At 44.9% G+C, this 23,043-nt stretch overlaps 1 protein-coding gene across 1 annotated transcript in view; it reads left to right on the top strand.

Moving 5' to 3' along the window:
• tim (timeless) overlaps nucleotides 1–23,043 on the top strand; it is a 132,774-nt gene that overhangs the window by 13,632 nt on the left and 96,099 nt on the right. Inside the window, exons 2-3 of the mRNA XM_075888753.1 lie at nucleotides 19,663–19,749; nucleotides 22,573–22,667. Coding sequence (XP_075744868.1) covers nucleotides 19,665–19,749; nucleotides 22,573–22,667 — 180 coding nt within the window. The 5' untranslated portion in view covers nucleotides 19,663–19,664. The remainder of the gene's footprint in view (nucleotides 1–19,662; nucleotides 19,750–22,572; nucleotides 22,668–23,043) is intronic.

Here is a 23,043-nt window from a genome sequence, read left to right as displayed (position 1 = left end):
ACAACATGACCGAGCCCGTTGCTGGCAAGCGCGATCCGTATCGCACACGCAACAAGTAGAGTAGAATAAAGAATAACCTACTTGCCTTACAATTCAGCGCTGTTTTCTGTCCTGAGTCGGACTGAAGTATATATCCAATAGGCCTGTTGTCTTCTCGGCCGCCATATTGGCCTTCCCGTCTGTTGCTGTCGTATGTTGGTCGTGACTATCTTGAAGCCAGAAATATGCAGCGCGGCGTGGTGACGTGTCGAGACTTGCTCTAGACTGCACGGGTGCAGGGAAACGCAAAAGCAGCAGCCCACGCTCATCCAAGCGTACACACAAGCACCACGTCGTAATTCTTAGATCGTCGAATCAAGGCGGCCGTGGTCGAGCACTCCGAGCGCGACGCAACGCGAACAGTCGCCGGCGAAATACGGGGAAAGACTGGGCCAGCAGAGGAGGAGAAGGAGGGCTGGTCACCTTGGCAACGCTTTTCGCGCTGCCTGCAATTCCCAGGCGGTTCATCCCTTTAGAGCGTGTTTCGAAACTAAGTGGTTTCGCGCGGCACGCTTTTCTCTGTGGTTGCTCCTCAACGGTCTATCCGTTCATCGCACGCGCCTATTGGGCTCTGTTACGCCTTTTTCGGGTAATTTTGTCTTAGAGAGTACGGGGCAAACTTCTGAGCATTGGCGGTGTTTCATCACAGTTAGTCTGCATGGCCGAACACGACATTGCTTCAAAATGCGCCAAGAAAACAGGTCGGTCACGCGTAGGAAGCGGCTGCGCAGGTGGTATTTGTGCTGTCATAGAGGCAGATGACTGTGATTGCCCAAAAAAAGAATGTCTCGCGTAGCGCAGCACCTCGGGATGTGCATATGGGTTGTGTCTACAGTGCCATGCTACTGCCGCCAGGGACGAAGCAGCAGTCAAGCGCTGAAAGCGTTCACGCAGTTCACACTGCCAAGCTCGCATCAGAGAAGAAGGCGTTTCGGCGCGCAAAGCAATGCGTAACTTCATCGCAGTATCAGCAAGCTTTTCAGAAACGCTTCGACGAAGCGAACGCCCCTCTACTTCGCAGTGCAGGCGCCACTGTCTTTTAAACGCATCCCAATCTTCAGGACCAGACGCCGTAAGCGACACACGTATTGCGCGTGACAAATTTGATATTGAGCGTGCGTCCTGCAGGACGCGAACATGAAGACGTCATGGCTTTTCTGAAAAAGAAAATGGACCGGGCTTCAAGACAATAGACCGATGATAAGATACGTACACAGGAGAAGGTGGGAAGGACGGAACGCATAAATCGGAGACAAACGCCTCTAACGCACGTGAGATATAAGCCCGGTCGAGCCTGCTGGAGGATCGTCCACGTCACCATGTCCAAATAAAGGTATTTCCGTGCACTACATTGTGCGCGTCCAGTAATGAAAAGTGGCGGACAAGGCGTCGCAGCTCACGTGAATTCCAAGCATACTGACCCAAGCCAGGACCTTGTACATCGGTTCGCGTATTTAGAACGCAGTTGACGTCGCCAATCCGAATGACATCACGACCATCAAGAAAAAACACATCCAGGTCTCTAAAAAAGTCATTGGACTGCCCAGCTTGCCATGGCCCATACAAACACAGTATCCTTAATCTGAAAAGAAGAGTAGCTACAGTCTAAAGCCAAAACCCTGCCCACGCCATCGTAAAAAGCATGATGATCCCGTAATAGAGCCCAATAAAAAAAATAATACCTACTCCCGTAAAATGAATAGTAGCGAAAGAAAAATAACAATCTAGGTTGAACTTTCGTTTAAAAGCAAACACGTCGGATAGCGAGAAGAAATTTGTTTCTTGGAGGCAGAAAACGTCACAATTTGCAGCACGGGCGACACTAATCACTTCAGCCTGCTTTGCCGGACTGCGAAAACCCTGAGCGTTCAATGAAATATTATGCAGTGTAGTAGCCATAATAAAAGTAAAGACTAACCTGGGCGCATAGTTCTAGACGGTGTCCTGGAAAGTGTCCAGGGGACACTTTCTTAACCAAATCACAACGCACTGTTCGACCTTCCAAAAGAGGGTCGAGGTTTTTTGGACCGTTGGTATTTACGACGGCCACAACTGCGTTCACCGGAGCAAGAGCTGGAAGTGTGTCCTCGCTTGGTTTCACGTGCAGCTCCTATGTCGACGTCAAAATCGGCAAGGCTAGACAGTCCGATGCTACTATCCATGGATGGATGGAAAAACTTTATTTCGTCAGAAAGCAACTGAGGATGATTCCGTGTTAGATGGCCATCAACCCAAGGTTGGCGGCGACCTGTGTGGCCCACTCCACGACCCTTAACTCGACGACTGGATCTGAGCTGGTCAACACGGCCTCCCAGTTCTCAAGAGAGGGATCACGCATAATATCCACCGGCGGCGGCACTATGCTACACTCCCAAAGTATGTGATCATATGTTGCCACAGCCTGACACCATTTGCATTGCGGCTTAATCTCCTCCGGGTACATTTTGTTCAACACGTAAGGGTTGGGAAAAGATCGCGTCTGCAGTTTTCTCCAGACGCATTCCTGCGCCTTAGTCAACCGCTTGTGCGGGGGCGGATAAAACCTCCGCTCTAGTTTATAATGATTCGTTATGTCATGAAAGGACACCAGCCCATCTCTCGCGGACCTCCCCGGAACTGGCGGCTCACCTACCCGGCTGACGAAACCTCGAGCATTCAGGTGAGCCGCCTTGTTCCCAGGGTTCCCAGAGTGTGCTGGTACCCAGACAATTTCTATTTCTCTCATTTCTCGTCCCGTGGCCCTATGCAGAAATCGTGCAGCGGTCGCCGATATTCTACCCCTCGCCAGATTTCGGATGGCTGTCTTTGAATCACTGAAAATCAAATCTGACTGCGAATTAGTTATAGCTAGCGCTATTGCCGCTTCCTCTGCAGTTTCCGAGGAGCGGGTTTTGACTGATCCAGAAGCGATCAAGCGCCCCCGCCTGTCCACCACCACAATCACAAAAGCGTCTTTGTCCTTATATTCCGCAACATCTGTATAGACTGCCGCTTTGTACTCGCCGTACTCAACGTGTAAAGCTCTGGCTCTTGCCTGCCTGCGCTGCGTATGGTGAATAGGATGCATATTTTTGGGCAAAGGTTTTATGTACAGGGCCTTATGTAACTCTCGCCGCACCTGAATTTTAGTGTCCCCAGTGGGAGCCTCTGCTCCAATGCCAATCCTTTCCAATATAATCCTGCCCGCTTTGGTTGTCGAAAGCCTAGCGTGCTGCATCACCAGATGCGCCTCCCATAATTCATCCAGGGTGTTGTGTACCCCTAGTTTTAACAGCCTTTCTGTAGGTGCGTTGTTAGGCAACCCAAGCGCTGCCTTGTAAGCTTGCCGGATCATAGCCTCGACCTTACCTTTTTCTGCGGCATCCAACTTCATATAAGGTGTCGCGTAAGTAATCCTGCTGAGCACAAACGCCTGTACCAGCTTACAGAGTTCTTTTTCTTTAACCCCGCTCTTACGGTTAGCGATTCTTCTGATTAGCCTGACAGTAGCATTGACCGTGGTCTTAAGTTTTTCAAGGGCCACCCTATTCTTCCTGTTAGTTTGCAGATATAGGCCAAGAATTCTAATCGTTTGAGCTTCAGCTACCGGCCTACCCCCTACCTTTACCTCTAACGGCGGTGGCGGAATATAGTGTCTTGCATGTAGCCCTCTGGGTTTGTCCCGAACCACAAAGAGCTCGGACTTTGGCTGAGAGCATGAAAGTCCCGCCTCCCCTGCCAACTCTTCGACAATATTAACTGCCTGTTACAGTGTTTCTTCCAGATGCGCGTCACTACCCCTGGTTACCCATAGAGTAATATCATCTGCATAAAATGTGTGTTTGAGTCCCGGTATCTCCTCCAGCCTCGGCGGTATTTTAATTAAGGCGATGTTAAACAGGAACGGTGACAAAACTGAACCCTGCGGCGTCCCTTTGCCTCCCAACGCGAATGAGTCCGATTTGATATCTCCTATTGAAATTTCTGCGGTTCGGCCCTCCAAGAATGATCTGATGTAGCGAAATGTCCTGACCCCTGGGCCAATTTCCGATAGGTTATTCAATATTGCCTCATGCGAAACATTGTCGAAAGCTTTATTCAGGTCAAGCCCCAATACAGCTTTGGTGCCCGTGCCATGCCCTGGATTGACTACATCATGTTTTAACTGTATCATGACATCCTGTGTGGACAAATTGGCCCTGAAACCCATCATAGTTGGGGGAAAGATGGCCTTGTCCTCTGCATAATTCTGAAGCCTGTTGAGAACCACGTGCTCCATCAATTTGCCCACGCATGATGTCAGCGATATGGGGCGCAGGTTTTCTAAGCAGAGTTTCTTGCCTGGCTTCGGAATAAATATAATCCTAGCATGCTTTCATTGTGCTGGGATCTCCCCGGCCACCCAATACTCATTTATCAAGTCAGTGATCGCACCGACCGATTTGAAATCTAGGTTTCTCAGCATTTTATTAGTAACTCCATCCGGACCTGCGGCAGACGTAGTACGCAGCTGCCCCATGGCAAACTCCACCTCCGCAATTGTGAACTCTTCATCTAGGTCTGAGTTTTCCACCCCCGAGTAGTGTGGTAAGCAACCGTCTACTCCATCAGTTATGTACCGATTCCGGAGCTCCTGTATAAACTCTCCAATTGTGCCTTCATATTGATGCATTAACCGAGTCATTTGCCCCCGTTGCGCCGATTTTGTTGCTGCCGGATCCAAAAGATTCCTTAACAGCTGCCATGTCTTTTTGCATCCAAACTGTCCAATCATGCGATCACAAATCTAGCCCCACTGCTTGGCTTGCAACTCAATTGTATAATTTTCGATTTTACGTTCTAACTTGGCAGTCCTTCTGCGAAGGACGCCATTATGTTTTTGCTTCTTCCACCTTCTCAAGAGACTCGCGTGCGCTTCCCACATGTGAAATAGTCTCGAGTCAGCGGTAAACTCCTCCTGCTCGACTGGCACTTCTACCGTGGTATTACTTACATCCTCCTTGAGCGCCTGTACCCATGCATCCAGGTCATAATTTTCCCGTTTACAGTGTCTGCTCTGTTTTTCCTAAATCTGTCCCAATCTGTAATTCTATGTCCCCTCACTTTGTCTTTATGCTTCGCAGCGCTAAACGTCGTGGAAAGGATATAGTGATCACTTCCTAGCGCTTGTCCCGTGTTAATCCACTTTGCATTACTGATGCCTCTAAAGAACGTAAGGTCTGGGGAGGTATCCATGCTTATGCTGTTGCCTATCCTCGTATGATCTTGTGGATTGTTTAACAGCGTCCATCGCAGATCCCGGGCAACTTGCCAAAGCCGATTGCCCTTTGGGCTCGCTCGAATATAACCCCACTCCGGGTGAGGCGCATTGAAATCTCCTACCACTATAAGCGGAACGCGAGCTGCTAACCGTTGAGTTTGAATCAGGAGTTGTGGCAAGCCCAATCTTTTATCTTTAGGAGAACTATACACATTAAGTAAAAACAGACTCTTCTCATACTTTCGTTTAGGCAAAATCTCAAGCAAGACATAGTCTTCCCTGCTGCTATCTACGGAATGCTGAATGGCAGTGATGTTGCGATGGACTAGCACGGCTGTGAAGACACGTGATACGCCCCTTGAATCAATTCCTGGCGCTGTAAATGCCTTAAATCCAGGTAATTTTACGGAACCACTAGCCTCCTGTAAGGCTATTATGTCTGATTTACTGTCCAGATTTTGTACGTGCAACTGCAGGTTACCCCGCTTTTGACGAAAGCCCCTGCAGTTCCACTGCCAAACCTCAATTTGCTGGCGAGGCGCCATGATGAGGCACCAGGTTGACTAATGGCACTTGGCCACCCACGGGAGGCAGTCTTGCCTCCAATAGAGTATGAAGCTGCTGAAACATGCCCATGACCTGGGTTTGGGAATCCTTCAATTCAGTGGAGAGCATACCGAGACGCTCCTCTATTGTGTCTAATCTGGCTTCGATCTTGTCGACTCGAGCCTCCAACCTATCCTGTCTTTTCCCTTGTTTGCCTACTTTATCCGCAAGTGTTGTTACATCCGACTTAAGACTAATGACCTTAAAAACAGGCTGTGGCATGTCTACTGGTGACGTTTCGGCTAATCGTTTTGCGTTAGCTACCTCATCCCCCGGCAGTGGTCTCTTCACTGACCCCCGATTCTCCACTTCCATAGCTGCACTCTCCTGTACGCGAGCAGACGCCTCTTGCGTCACTTTTTGTAGGCCTTGCACGGCTGGTTCCTGTGTCCCCTGCCGTTGGTCGTTCCTAAGTGCGCGTTCCATCTCTGCAATTCTGTTTTCCATTCTTTTAATCAAGTCTCCCTGTCGCTGAACCAGCGCTGCTAACTCCCTCTCTCGAGCGGTTTCGTTCTGGGAGGCCGTGCTTGACAAGCTCACCTTTTTGTTGGTGTCGCGTGCGCAGCTGTTGGTACTGGATGCTCGTCCACCATCGTGGCCGCCCCCGCGCCCTGGCAATGGCGGGAAGGAACTCGACCGGTCCCTGCTTTTGCTTCTGCCTTCTTTACCCCTCGGTGACCGCTTCGTGGCCCTCGAGGAACGCTTATCGTTGCCAGCTTCGCTCTCTCTTTCGATGCTCTGCTGCCGGCCTGTCGGTGGCTTGCGAGCCAGGCGAAACTTGCAGTTCCGGCTCCCTGTGTGATGCGCACCATGGCACACGATGCAGTCCGGCGTGCACGTAGGTGGCTCTCCTTCTGGCGGGGCAGGATGGTCCTTCCCGCAACGGTGACATAGGTTGCTCTTCGGACGATAGCAAACGTCCGCTCGATGTCCAACTCGTCTGCAGTTGTAGCAGGTCTCGACTAAATTTCTGTACGGGATCACAGCGTACAGACAGTTCCAGTAAGTAATCTGCCGGGGTATGCGTTTTCCCCCGAACGTAATCTGAATCGCCTTTGACTTTCCCAGAGGTCTCGCGTCCAGAATGTCTATGCCTTCATTCTTCTTCAGGAATCCCGCCCGAACTTCTTCCACTGGGCATCCATCATAAGCATTATAAATCACTCCCCGCACGGAGTTCTCCAACGGCGCCACGAACGCCGAAACCGGCAGGTCACGATCACCCAGCTTGAGCGTCTTCACAGTCGCATATGCCCCACTGCGATTTATGCACGATGTGCTCACCGTCAACGTGTTGTTTGTGCCATTAACCCGCACAATGTCTTCTTCCGCGGCAATCGCACTCGTTAGACGCGCTGCTGCTCTCAGTGCACATCCGAGTTCTCTCGCTGTCACAACACTCAAGTCCCAATTCTGGGGCCTGTACACAATCTTGAAATCCGTGGCTGGCAACTTGAGAAACGGTCCGCGTTTCTTCCATACCGGCGCTTTCCCCCGCTTGACTTTCTGCGCTCCGTGCGTCTTGCGCCCGTCGATGCCGGCCTGCGTCTCGCAAAGCTTACTCTTGGCGTTGTCGCCATGCTGAGTCTTCTTAAATCGGTCCTGTGCCTTCAGCACTGGAGCCCACTCTCCCGCTTCAAAATCTTCTGGTGTTATAGTCTCCCCTTCGACGTAGTACTCCATCTTCAGCCCAACAAGACCCACGGTCACCGGGCGCAAGTCAGACGCCGGGCGACGCGGCCCAGGCCAGGCTTGGCCTAGGAGATAGGCCTAGCCTTGCCACCGCGGGGTTGATAGGAAAATCTCGGAAACTCCAAAAACGGGGACAAACTTGCCTAAACGAGTGGTGTCCGTAGGTATAGGGCAACCTCCTGCAGACGAGTCCACTGACAGCAAGTCCAGAAAAAAGCGCGTCCGCCGATCTGCTACTATCCAGCTGCAGGCTCCCCAAAGAACTCTTCACACGATATCTCTTATGTCCGTCGTCGACATAATCATCCGTCACATAGTAGCCTTTATCCCACTATTGCCACAATGACGCCTCTGCGTTGAAACAGTGTGACTTGTAAGATATAAATATCCAGGTAACGGACGTGGATCCTTAAGTTACCGTTGCCAGTACATCGCCTGGAGGTGGAAAAAATTTTTTAATATCAATTGAGAATTCTCGCAACTACCTCCATTACTATGCTCATTATTCGGCGTAAGTTTGCACATGCAACTTTGGAGAGCTTATCAAAGTGTGCCCTCCCAAAAAAGAACGCTAGGTTAGCTTAGAAGGGGCAACACATTCACAGCGAAAGCTAGAAGAGCGGCCTTTCAAAACCTTTTCTAAACACTCGTCGGTTATTTGCTACCGCATACTTGCTGGGTACCAACTATGGCATTAACAATAATCATTCCTGGGTAGCACGCCGGGATTCGCTACGCTATCTTTTGTCACTTTTCTGAGAAGCGTGGTACCCGCTACACACTTGCAAGGAATTTTGTGCCAATCGTTCACGCAGTGGCTGACGACGATGAGGAATTATGCCTCAAGTGGGTATGCGCCACAGTTAATAGATAATCAAGAACAAGCTTTTGTAAATGGTTGGAGCATTAGACGACCCACTCGTTACGCTATCCGCATTGCGTGACGCCTGGATTTTTTTATGTTCTAAAGCGTTTTATTACGCATAATAACGCGATTCCTTTCTCGAAATCAAGCCTGTCTAAGGCAAGTTTGCGAACAAGTTCATGGCACCGACGTTGGGTAGTAGTAGAATACTGGGTTGGCACGCAGCGAGCCCGGGTTTGAGTCCTACTGTGTCTTTTATAATAACTTTCTTGGGGTGAAGTTCCCTAAGCTGCGGTTCGCACGTCCACGATGTATGTATAGTATAGTATAGTATAGTATAGTATAGTAGTAGCAGTAGTAGTAGTAGTAGTAGTAGTGGTAGTAGTAATAGTAGTTGTAGTAGTAGTAGTAGTACATTGCCACCTCCACGGCCGGACTAGAGGAGCGGCATGCACGCACCCTTTCAAATCAAATAAAACTCAATTTTATTTAATTTTTTTAAAAAAAAGGGGGGGGGAGGATAGGAGCTGTCGCAAAAAGCTACTACAATGAGTAGCTTGACGAGTCCACAGTCCTTCTTAGTAGGACAGCAGCAGGCGTTACGTTACTCGGGAACTGAATTGAGGAGGAAACCCGCGCATATTAACCATAAATAAAAAGTTGTTTCTGATGAAATTACCTATAGAGACGAGTATTGACGACTTAGTCTTCAATAAAATTTGGCTTGAATTTGATGCTTACTAAAGAACTAGGATCAGAAGGACGCACTTTGAGCACTATCTGACCAGAAAGGGTTGTTACGTTCAACTCACTGGCCATAACCTCTTTGGTTTTAGCAAGGTTTAGCGAGGATTGGGCCACAGTGCCGTGAATGTAGTGAACTAGTATATAGCCATTAACTAGAGGTGGTGAAAGGTGAAAAATAGACAAGAAGCGCAGGCTGTAAGAAAGTGCGCGAGTGCCACCTCTTGCTTAGTCCTTGGAATGTCTGCTAGATGGCGGTGCTTCTATATGAGGAATAGCAGAAAAGGAACATAGGCCCCTGTGGCTAGCATTCTTGGATATCAAGGGAGCGTACGATAGCGTGGTTCAAGAGGAATTGTGGGGAATACTCGACACACTAGGCGTGGAACCTGTAGTCACTAATCTTTTAAAGGGTATCTATAAAGGTAACAAGGTAGTTATAAAGTGGGAAAAACAGGTATCCAAGCCTGCAGAGGTGAAACGGGGGCTTAGGCAGGGGTGTCCCCTGTCACCCTTATTATTCGTGATGTACCTACAAGGATTAGAGGCCAAATTAGAGGGAAGTGGACTGGGCTTCAACCTCTCTTTAGTCAAAGAAGGAAAACTTATTGATCAGGCACTACCAGCATTAATGTACGCAGATGATATGGTGCTAATGGCCAACAACAAGGAAGATTTGCAGAGATTGATGGACATCTGCGGTAATGAGGGAGATAGGTTAGATTTTAGATTCAGTAAGGAAAAATCAGCAGTCAATAATTTTCAATGACAACGAAGGTAGTGAGCTTAGAATACAAGAGGTCACGCTAGAAATAACAGATAAATACAAATATCTGGGCGTATGGATAAGCAATGGGACCGAGTACCTGAAGGAACCCGAAATATACGTGACGACTAAAGGTAACAAGAATGCAGCAGTGATGAAAAATAGGGCACTGTGGAATTACAATAGGTATGATGTTGTGAGAGGAATATGGAAAGGGGTCATGGTTCCTGGGCGGACGTTCGGCAATGAGGTCTTGTGCATGAGATCAGAAGTTCAAGCAAGATTAGAAATTAAGCAACGAGGAATAGGTAGGCTTGCTTTAGGAGCTCACGGGAATACACCAAATCAGGGAGTACAAGGTGATATGGGATGAACATCATTTGAGGGCAGGGAAGCTAGCAGCAAGATAAAATTTGAGAAGCGATTGAGAGAAATGGGAGAGGAGCGTTGAGCTAGGAAGGTTTTCAGCTACTTGTACATGAAGAATGTCGATACAAAATGGAGGAAGCGAACCACTAAATTGACTGGTAAATACTTGGAAAACAGCATGTGGCCAAACCAGAAAGAACTATCGGTTAAGAAGAAAGTGAAGGAAATGGAGATTGACATGTGGAGAATGAGCATGATTAAGAAGTCCGCACTAGAGATCTATCGAACTTTTAAGCAGGAAATTGCCAAGGAAAGGATCTATGATAATACTCGGGGTAGTTCTCTACTGTTTGAGGCAAGGACGGGAGTACTGCGAACCAAGACATATCGGGCCAAATACGAAGGAGTAGACACAGTATGCAATGCGTGTGGAGAGGAAGAAGAAACTGCCGAACACTTGATAATGTTCTGTAAAGGGCTTCACCCTATAGTTCAGGATGATGGCGCAGAGTTTTTCAAAGCACTGGGGTTTAGGGACCGGGAGGGCAAAATAGACTTTAAGCGGGTAGACTTAATTAGAAGGAGGTTATCTGATTGGTGGCTAAAGTCAAGGCACGAGTGAAAATTAAACTCTTCACTGCAAAGTACGAATCCTCAAACTCACTTTTTAAAGAAAAAAAATAAATCTAGTTTTTGGTTCATTAAGTATTACGGCTTGGTGGCGCAAGCCACCGCCCGATCTAAAGGGTACAGCCATATCCATCCATCCATTCATCCATCCATCCATCCGAATATATGATGAAAAGATGCGAGATGACGGTACTTAGAGTGTACATTAGATAGACGGACGGATGGACAGACAGATGCACTGACGGACGCATGGGTAGATGTACGGATGGACGCATGGATGGACGGACGCATGGACGAATGCACGGGCGGACGGAAGGGCGCAAAGGCGGATGGAGGCACGGACAGGTGCATGGACGCACAAACGGTCGCACAGACGAACGCACGGATGGATGAATGGACGCTTCACCACACTCATCATCATGCACTCCGGGGATATGCTGTGATTTTTTGTTTTGTTCTTCATTCGTGGGATAGTGGTTACGGAGATCGACGGCGGCGGACAACTACAGTGCCACGCGTGACCCGAGTTGTGATCTCATAACAGCTTTCGCTGTAAAGCGAACGAGCGTAGTTGGAGGCCTAGTCTACATGATTACTTGAAGCTTCGCTTCTAGTCAATGTACTTACAGAAGGACACAAGCTGTGGCACACCCCATCAATAAAATCACAAATAAGAATGATTTGACAACTTCCTGAAGAGAGTGGATAACCATTTGCGAGAATTGGCCAACCGGCAGAAAAGATGTCGCAGAAACGCCACGCAGAATGGAAAGCACAGATATGTCAACTGAGGAAAGCAGCATGATAATAAATTGTTCCTTTTCACACTATCTGCCAACCTTTACCACGAGCGACCGAACGAATTTTCACACAAGCAATGCGAAAATTTCAATTAGATATGGCATAATGATGGTTGTTCTTCGGCGCATCAATAAATTAAGCTGATGATAGTAGTGAAATAACAGTAACGCACAGCGTTCGATTCCTTCTTTCCTTCTACCGTTTTTTTTTCCTTCGTACCTCCCTACATCCGCTTGGTTAGTAAAGCGGTTACAGTACAAGGGAACTGACCCTAATATCGCGACCGCGATGGCCCCACTTCGATGGAACTGACATGCTAGAGTCACACGTACTTTGCAATGTCAGTGAATGTTGACGGAAACCAGGTGATCGAAATGTTCCGAGTCATCCACGACGGCGGGCGTCTTAGTCTTAGCATGGTTTAAGCACGTAAAACCACAGATATAATTGGGATATACCGCTACCGTTATGCACCAAAGCCGGACGTGGCTTAAGTGTAGCATTCCAATTTCTTTTTGACTATCTATCTATCTATCTATCTATCTATCTATCTATCTATCTATCTATCTATCTATCTATCTATCTATCTATCCATCCATCCATCCATCCATCTATCTATCTATCTATCTATCTATCTATCTATCTATCTATTCATCCATCCATCCATCCATCCATCCATCCATCCATCCATCCATCCATCCATCCGTCCGTCCGTTCGTCCGTCCGTCCGTCCGTCCGTCCGTCTGTCTGTCTGTCTGTCTGTCTGTCTGTCTGTCTGTCTGTGTTTTTTTTCTAAGCTCAAACGAGACCTTTCATAGTTTCAGATTATGAGAGAGATAAGTTAAGAGCGTTAAAGCGAAACAGTCAAGAGACAAAAAAAGTTAACCATGACAAATCGCTAGTTGGCTACCCAGAAATTGAGCGCGGGAAAAAGGCTTAGAATCTCAATGTATTGGCCGTATTCTGTGTACACAGAAGGCATCGAGAACAGCCCTATTGCTCCCATCACTGAAGATAGCGGAGCAATTCGAAAAGACGAAATTCCCGGCTCCTGCAGCCCTCGCACTATCAGTGTAGCCAAAAAAAGCGGGAGCGACCTTTTTCAGGCGGAACTGATGGCATAAGTTCCGCTTGATGTTATAATCCATGTCATGAATTCTTCTTGCCTATGCAGGCCGAAGAGCATGCCGCCAAATGGGTAATAGAAGAAGATGAGCTGCGCAAGAGCTCCTCTAGCTCTATAAAGAGTGTAATGAGACGCATAAATGCCCACTGGGAGCTCTGAAGTTATAGCGCATGTCAAATGGAAGTAAGACCTCAATACGGGGGATCTAACTTTAGTATATATTTTGCATTTGATAACCTTGTTAGTAAAGTTATTCAAATGGTCTATCGCATGCTTCCGTCAATACCTATTCATACTTTGTGCTTAAAGCATGCCTACTATTGTTTACTTCACCATAAATAAAGCAGTACGAGTTACGCAGTTTAGTGTACTTTCTTTAAAATAATGCCGCAAAATTTAGGCTGACTAGGATAATTGGGTTACACCCACTTATCCTAATCAGCCATTGCAGACTAATCGATGATCACACAAAATGTGCCAAGAGTGTTGCCATAAGTGTACAAGCGACTGCCATAAACTTCCTGCAGTACTTGGGCTCACTTTTCCAACAGCACCGCTGAATTAAGAGGAGCACTGCAACAGATGAGTAAACAATAAATGCTTTATAAGATTTGATTTGATATGTGGGGTTTAACGTCCCAAAACCACCATATGATTATGATAGACGCCGTAGTGGAGGGCTCCGGAAATTTCAACCACCTGGGGTTCTTTAACCTGCACCCAAATCTGAGCACACGGGCCTACAACATTTCCGCCTCCATCGGAAATGGAGCCGCCGCAGCCGGGATGGATGTTTTATAAGAGTCAGTTTAGATAATTTTCTAGTTGTGCATTGCTCTGAAAGCACGAGCTTAATTTTGGTAGACGTGCGTCTTTGCTCGCAGTTGTCACAAATTCGAAAATTGGGAACAATAATAAAGCACCGGAGATGGATTGAGTATTAGTCAGTGTTTTTCTAGGGCTTGTTGAGATTGCACATAATCAAAACGCTCAGCCTACCCCGCGTGCAACAATGTCCTTAAAATGTAAATCTCCCACTTTCCCTCCTAGCAGCTTATGATATCTTTCCGATTCTTGTCTTCCGTGTACTTTTCTCTCTCCCCCACTGCAATGTATCAAAAATGATAGGGTAAACTTGCGCGCCTTTCCATATTACAGTTATCTCTCTTTCTTTCCCATGATCGCTACTTATATGCACTGGTTGGACCCCCCTACCTCGTGTCTATGTAAGCTTTTCTCAGATTTTTTCGCAGAATATATTAGGCATGAATGATGGAGTTTACGATGTCATTATCGCATTATGTATCATTCGAAACCATGCCGACGGCGGCCCGAGTGCATTTCTTGAAATGTGTCTAGCAGCTAACATTTTGCGAACGGATAAGTCATTGCAAATCAGCGGCAAAGCGTTTTAGTAATGCTTTGGGAAATGAGGCTATCCAAGGGCTGCTTAAGCGGCCAACAGAACCAGCCCCGCGAGCAGATCCTCACCTAATCTAGCTTCAATTGTGAGCAAATCACAAACTGCTTTCAGAAAGCAGTTTAGACAATAAACTAGAAGAGGGTATTAAGTGACGCACCCTGCTATAGAAAGAGCGAAAACATGCCGTTTTTTTTTTCTTGCTTTTTCTTCTGCACACGTTTCTTTGAAGACTAAGCGTAGATAGCGTTTAGGTTCTGATATGTTTTAATCTGCGCGCATTGATTCGCCCACCCAGCCACAGTTCTGCCTGTAGAACTACAGCGCTAAAATTTTACGCGCGTTTAAGCAAGACGATTGGTCTTGCCTCTTGGTCCCATGCATTCCATTTTGGTTTCCTTGCGCAATGCCCACTGCTGTTTTGTAAAGCATGTCTGAAAACTCAACCATTGCCCTTTTCGTATTCAATTCTGAGCTGGTCAGTCACGACAGGGACTATGCATCTCCAGGGACGCATTGTGTAAGCCGTGCAGCCTCCTCTCAAGTGCGAGCTTGGTGAGCAGAACCGAGCTTCCTGTATACAATTCAGCCCATCTGACCTTTCATCCCCTCATGGTGTGAGGATGCATGGCAGTGTCTTGTTTTCCCCAGAGCTTTCCTCGTTTCATTGCATGTAAAAGCAAACAATTAGCCAGCGCCTCTACGAGGCGCCACCACGCTTTGTGCACTTAACATTTCTTTAAAGCACAACCTTACGGTTCGTGATAATAAAGTCACCCAATCTATCGACAATAAACACGCCGCTTTTTTATCTCCGTTTTCGTCATTTCTCCAAGTGAATATTCAAATCTGTTATTGCTCCCGAGAGTGCCATGAACATAACGTTTGCTCACTTATGAGTGAACATTTTTGGCCTTCCAAAGTACTAAAGATGTATAAACTGTAACGAACACTAACTGCAATAGTACAAAGTATAATAAAGCAACGACCTTACTGTGTGATTTGTAAAGCGTGGAAACTTGGGCAAGTTGGTAGGACATAACTAAATATACGAACAGCGCAACTTATAAGTAGTTACAGTGTAACTACAGAAGCAAGTAAATAAGGACAGAAAAGAGCGTTGACATTCAAGAATGATTTATTAGCGAAGTGGTATACATTTATAGGTGAAAAAAGAAGAGAATGGACATGCATAGACGAGTGCAGTTTACAACCACTGCGAAACAGTGTCACCGAAACTCTTGTATCTTGTTGATTGAACAAATACATGGCCTAAAAATGATCTAGATACGCAATCTTTTTCTGCAATAGCGCAACTGATGGGGAATTTATACATTTACCTTCAAATTGATCTCGATCATTTTCAGGAATATCAGAAAATTAATGAAATGTCTGAATGGGTGGACGTAAATAACATCCAACGTTTTCCATTTGACCAGTGGAAGACGATGGCGGATGAGAAAGAAGAGCAAGTTGTGATGACGCATGCATCCCGTAACATGCCATTTATTGCAAGCTTTTCTGCAAGTTCGCCTGTTAGTACACATTTGAAGTTTGGCTGTCATGTCTGACAGTAAGAGACCCGTACATTTTTTTGTAATATTTTTTATGTTTCAAACTCCCGCCCATGATTTGTTTTATTTTAGTGCCATGAGATTTAGTGTTCTGCTTGCACTCACATGTGATATCACAATGAAAATCCTTGAAGTCCTTGTATTACCAAGCCCTGCTGTAAGAACACCGTTAACGTGTGATAAACTTACAGAAGTAGCACCGGTAGTAGTAGAACCCTTTCTGTACCTTCGTGCAAGTGTTTTATGTGTGCGCGTATATGTATGCATGAAAATTTCAAATGTTTAGGTGAAGTAGGGGCGGGTTAACTGGCGGAACATGGGAGAGGCCTTTGTACTGCAGTGGACGTAGTCAGGCTGATGATGATGATGATGATGAGGGGTGGGGGGTGCAACTACATAAAGCAAGACTCGAGAATTCAATAAGTTGACAAAGTGACATGCAGTCACGTTTGCACATCTGCCATCAGTTCCGTTATTATAAAGCGATATCACCGACATGCGATACTAAAGTAGAAGACAATGACATAAAAAATAAGTTGTCCAAAAGACGCAAAGATTTCCTAATCCCCTCCATCTCTGGAGATGATTTTGGTTGAGCAGCAACGCACTTACGTTTGAACAAATTGTGGTACCATATCTGATCAGGTTCGACAATGTCTCCGGGACTTTAGAAAAGGCTTAACATTCGGGTGATGAAAGGGGTTGGGGGTGGGGGGAGGGGGGGTATTGGAGCTCTCACTCGCTGCTGACTGAGCCTCAGAGCTTAAGAGGTGTCGAGTTACCAGCTCTGTTGCTCGACTGAGCATCTTTTCAACCCAAGAAGCGGCTTCTCGCTGGGCCCTTTCGTAACTCGTACCAAGAAACATCTTGCGTGTTGCGAATGCTTCATTCTCACCTCGTTTTTTTTTTCTTTATATCAAGTCATGCCTTACAAAACGGGCGCTGGAGATCATTGAATGTCACGTGCCTCTTTTAACGCGTCTGCCAGCACTGTGCGAATCGTGTGCCGACTAAACCTGCAGACAGATAGCTCAATGCGTGATTTTGGGCACTAACTTCTTATTTTGTTTGCCGCTTTCTAAACCTCGAGCCACCTTCACCTGGGGTCACTGCAAACAAAAAGGGACGTTTGAGCACGTACTGTGTCCCTGTAGACGTTGATAACAGCTGGCAAATCGACTTACATTGCTATCATTTGCTAACATTGCTATCGTTGCTATTGTTGCTAACGTTACTATCGTTGCTAACATTGCTATCATTTGAAAGATCGATCGAGCTCAGTGAGCGACTGTCGGCGTGTAATAAAATAGGTAGGTCCAGTTGTTCTAACGCTATACCACTGTTCTTTATATTTTTTCTGTATTTTCATCTCTTAGCCCCTTTATCACACAGGTTGCAAGCCGGATGCGCTCTTGTGTAACATTCCTTTTTTTCTGTTCCTTTTTTTGCGCCACGCGAATCATTCAAGAAGCGCTTTGAAGTTTAATGAAAAGGTAACGATATTTAGTAGGCATTTTAAGCTCTGTATCAGCGCATATAAAATATATCGGGTGACAATATCTTTCTTCGACGTAAACATCAGTTCACGCATAAACCTAAATGACAATGAGAGACTAATACGCATTGAAACAATTCGTTTAGTTGCAGTTCTTGGTGTCTGTCGTTTCTCACTGCTGTCTACCCTTTGCGTTCCTTTATTTTTTCTTTACGCTGCATTACCACTGTGCAACAGCACTTCAAACTGACCGGCGTCGTCGACAATTTCGAAGATGTGTTTATACGTCTTCAATATACTTAGCTGTTAGTCTTCAGTTCATATACCTTGTCGTTTGTGCGCGAAAACACTAGAAGTTGTTGAAATAACCCTCATGCCAGGCTGCGTTCTCAAATATGATATTGGCTTCCTAGGGCTCAACATTTCTTCAAAGTGAAAATTTTAAGGTCAACTCGTGTGGCATATGGCCCCCTTTAACAATTGATTGATTTGTGGGGTTTAACGTCCCAAAACCACCATATGATTATGAGAGACGCCGTAGTGGAGGGCTCCGGAAATTTTGACCACCTGGGGTTCTTTAACGTGCACCCAAATCTGAGTACACGGGCCTACAACATTTCCGCCTCCATCGGAAATGCAGCCGCCACAGCCGGGATTTGATCCCGCGACCTGCGGGTCAGCAGCCGAGTACCTTAGCCACTAGAGCACCGTGGCGGGGCCCCCCTTTAACAATGTATACAATTTGTAATATTTTTACGGTATCTTCTTTTTAATAGTTAGTTACATAACAGCAATTTAAATATCAAGAATCTTCACCGATTCCTTTCTGGTGCAGCCCCAAAACGTCATCATCTAGTCGTTTTTTAATGCTCTGAAAACAAATATTGTTCTTACACATCAACTCGAAGTAAAACAAAGCCCGGTCGCTGGTGCGCTCTATCGCAATGCTCAGAGTAGTTGTCAAGTGCACTAGCACCGAGACAAACAGGTGAAAGGTAAAGGTCGCGTGCGTGGGCGAGAATTCGCTCGGTCGCCGCAGGGACCGCGGAGGCGAGAAAAAGGCCTTTATCTGCTGCATGGATATTAAGGTGATCGAACACAGCTCAGTAGTAGGCGACCTTCACACTAGCATAATCAGTATGTTGGAGGCTGCATGGCACGTTATGTAAACGAGGCATTTGGCAATCGGCGTGATATCTTCAATGCTGAGCATATAATGGCGCTTTAGAGAAATGAAAAAAACTTAAACTGCCCAATCAGTGCATGTGTCCCTTCATAGCAAGTTACATACGTTGAAGAATATGTGAATCGTGAAATTTGATATCACAAAAAGCATGGGACCCTCTAGCCACTAACGACGCTCGCATAAGATATAGAGCGAAGGAAATAAAACATTCATTGCCAAGGTGGGGCGTCTACGTATCTCTTTCTCACGAATCTAAGATGCGATGTTTATTCGTTGATTTATAGCTTGAGGCACCGCATGTCACTTTGTTTGAAACGTGTCTGTTCATCGAAATCCATCATCTCCTCATGTTGAAGTTGATTAGTACAATCTAGAAAAAAACATTCAGAGCTTCATGACATATTACTCAGTTTACATAGCGATTAACTCTTTGATATGTAAGACATTACATTGATTCTGACAAGAAATGTAGGTATCACTTTCGTAATCAGCGAATCATAATTCCATAATCAGACTCGTAAGTTGTGTAGCATCAATGAAAGGTAAAAGGTAATCACTCCTCATGCCAGCTTGATTTTACCGGCTGCTTCCCAACAAAAGTGATCATTCCTGGTTTGTTGATTGTAATGTGGTAGCAAATGACTCATTCTTATAAGAATAAAAACATAGAAAAACGAAACTTTATTTAGCATCACTCCGGGTGCACATGTGATAAGCTGTGGAAAATTCAGGCATTCCCTCAAGCTACCACATTGATGATTCGAATCGAACTATCTCAATAGAACGCACTAGCGGAACACTCCGGTCAATACTGCAGCCTTGTCTTGGGCTGCTAATTATGTTATGAAGAGCTACCAAAAGCACTTCTTATAGGAAGTCACAAAAGTTTTAATGCAAACTATGACGAAATGAACCAACTTCACACCAGTTTGTTTAGCAGCATTTGTGCATACGTTCCATATATAAATCTGGTTTTTGTGTGTGTGTGTGTGTGTGCTTCTTTTTCATTCATGCGACGAATAGAGGAAGAAATACATTTTAACGTAATCCGCATATTTCCACCAATACAATTGTCTTTCATAACCCACGGGCTTGATGTCGTCCACACAGAGATGAAGCGTCGTACAAAGGAAGACCTGTGCCTAAAACTCGGCTGGTGGGAAGGCGAGACATTTCACATCAAGAACCAATGCCTCGGTAAGCTCACTTCACGCATGCAATTTAGCCCTAACGTACGGTCGCCCCTGTCTCGTGTTACCTCTCATTTCTGTTCTTTTGTTGGGCTTGCATGACGTTTATCAGCATTCTCTTCGAATCGACCTGAAAGTAAGTGGGCAGGCCGCATACCACTATACAAAATCATTCAAACTTGATTAAGCTGGTATATGTACTTGCACCTGATAGAGACAGTGCGAAAACAGCACGTATTGACTATGGCATAAAAATAGGCACAAAGAAGCATTGCACAAACAAATAAAGGCTATGGCAGTGACAGTGACGAAGGCCATTTGTATCCTACCATGCCCCAATTATAGCCCCAAATGTTGAAGAGTAGGGCTGAGTTTCAGCAACTCTTCCGACGCCCCTTACTGTAGGGCGAACAGCGTTAACCTGACGCAAAAAAAAAAAATACAGCTTAGAAATTTGCTGTCACAGCGACAAAAGTTGTTCATCACAGTGCAATAAGTTTTTCGCTATTGTGGCAAACTTATGGCATGGAAACTCAGTTGGAATTTCCGGTAAATGTCAGTCGATTTCCACCTGCAAAAGTAGTGCGTAAATGTGTGCGGGAAATAACCTAACACAACTTGAGCCACTTGTTACTTGAGCAGAACAGCGATATGTCGTCGCTGCTATTGTCTTAGTAGAGTTTTTCTCGTTTTCGGTTATTGTTATGGCACTCAATAATCGGGGATCGCTTCTAACGCTGTGCTCGACTGTAACCAACAGAAAATTTTGTATAAATTTCGCAGGAAATTTCGACGCGGCCTAAATATAGGCATAAAGATTCTGTAGAACAGTCAATCACACACAAACACACACACACATTATATGTATGTATATATACATATATATATATACATATATATATATATATATATATATATATATATATATATATATATATATATATATATATATATATATATATATATATATATATATATATATATATATATATATATATATATATATATATATATATATATATATATATATATATATATATATATATATATATATAGGCAGGCATGGTAGTTGAGCAGCCATAGCGTTGCATATAGTCAAGTAGACCCTCCGTGAGTGGTCACAACGTGGTTTATTTCGACGTTCCGGCCTAGAGTCTTGCCTTCATCAAGATTGAAGGTACAGTTTGTTTGTGCTACACCAACAAACTGTACCTTCAATCCTGATGAAGGCCAGACTCTAGGCCGAAATGTCGAAATAAACCATATTCATAGAGCAAGTAGTTCTGTAGCATGAATTAGTCACGATTAAGTGTTAAAAGGCATTCGATTGAAAAATTGCTATGTACAAGCGTACTACAGAAAATTCAGGTTATATCAGCAGATACACTCGCCGCTAAAACTTGTGAAGAAAAGAAAACAGAGCGGGGCGAGAAATGTTTTGGGGCGAAGAAATCAATACATTATGTTTTCAGAAAGTATTAAGTAGTTGATATAGGATGACACGATTCTGCTTTACAACTTCTGTCTATAGCTTAGACAGATTCGAATTTATCTCAGGTTGAGTCGGCGGGGTCAAATTATTTGTCTACGCGTTTTTTTTTTTTTTCCTCATTTGATAAGTCATATTCCAACCAGATGTCTGTGACATCCCTCTAGGCACCAGTTCGTCAACTATTCGCGGGTCTTTATGTTTGACTCCATTGCAACATATTATCGTGGGTGTCTATTTCGTCAATCTCCTTCAATGTTTTGTTGTTTTCGTCGTTTTGCTTTACTTGCAATCAATTTTCTTACTCCAGAAGTCATATCTTAGCAAAGTGCATGATCACACTATAGTTTGTTGTCTAATGTACGTCTTAGCGCTATAACTTTTGCGCTAGAGGCATAACGAGGGCCCTGTGTCACCTCCACTTCGCTAATAAGTTAGTTTCAATCTACGTAAACGTCTGCTCACTGTCTTACAGGGTCATAGCTAGACAGGCAGCAGAGTGCCATTCCAATAATAGAGGAGGTGCTGGCCATACAGTCACGCCTTAATAATCTATAACGACAGCCGCCCACAAAACCAAGGTGGACCTGCTCTGTATGCCTTAAGCACCAGAACACAGATTTCCAAAGATACGTTTGCATTGAAAGACATTCGGTTCTGCACCACTCCTGCACTTAGATGCGCGAATGCAATCGCTGCTTTTTACGCCACATATTGTATATTTATATAATGCTTCTCATTTTTTATTGTCGTATTTCTTACTATTACTAATTTCTCTTGTTTTTGAGTGTTTATTCAATATTACCATCATTATGACGATGAGGTACCCGGCTCTAACGTAGCGCCTACCTTTCAATATTACACGAAGGAAAAAAAATTTTTTTCGTAAGATATATATATATATATATATATATATATATATATATATATATATATATATATATATATATATATATATATATATATATATATATATATATATATATATATATATATATATATAGGCTACAATCTTTTTCTTTGTATTAGGCAATAGGGTATTCGCCCCTGGATCCTCATGTTTTCACAATCAACTTTGACACATCCTGAGCAATTCGTTCACTACATATGACGCGTTAAGTGCCCAATAGGAGCTCTTGTTTTTCATCGTAATAGTCTCTTTTGAAACGTATTTGTTGTTTTTTTCTTGCGCCAGTGAATACGCCATATAAGATTTTGATAGCTCTTGAAAGCGCTTATCGAGTGCCAAAAAGAAGTAATTAGGTAAGAAGGGAAGGACAGTCGCTCAGAGACTGATACGTAAGCTTTATAGGCGACTTTCTGTTTTATTTCATGTTTCAGACCTTTTAAAAGCCATCGAAGAAGAGTTGGGATGCGAAGACCCGATTCTTCACACTACAAGAAAGCTAATAACATCCTCGAAAGCAATTCAAAGTGTGAGTATGCGTTTTTGGTTGAAAGATTTACATTTTTCTAGGAGAGAAAAAAAAACAGAATTTCCGTCTTGTATGCATAAGTCAAGTTCGCTGTTACAACGTAAGCTTTAGATGATGAATGGTATCGCTTTTTATAGATTACTATCTAATTACGTCGTCTACCTCAGCGAATGTTTTGCTTTTCGTAATAATTTTGCTGTCTGAGTTCCGACCATAATGGTCTGACATCTAGTGAGGTGATATCACACCTACTCAAGTTCTTTTGCACGCCTAGTAAAGCGTTTCAGGTAGTCAAAAACAACCCCCCCCCCCCCCCCCCCCCGCGGTGTGCCTCATGACTCGACAAATGTTTCGGAGCGTCAAAACTCACTGTATT

Source organism: Rhipicephalus microplus, chromosome 1 (genome assembly GCF_043290135.1).
Source record: "Rhipicephalus microplus isolate Deutch F79 chromosome 1, USDA_Rmic, whole genome shotgun sequence".
NCBI lineage: Eukaryota > Metazoa > Arthropoda > Arachnida > Ixodida > Ixodidae > Rhipicephalus > Rhipicephalus microplus.
Note: the sequence above shows the minus strand (reverse complement) of the source record. Positions and strands in the feature narration are given on the sequence as shown.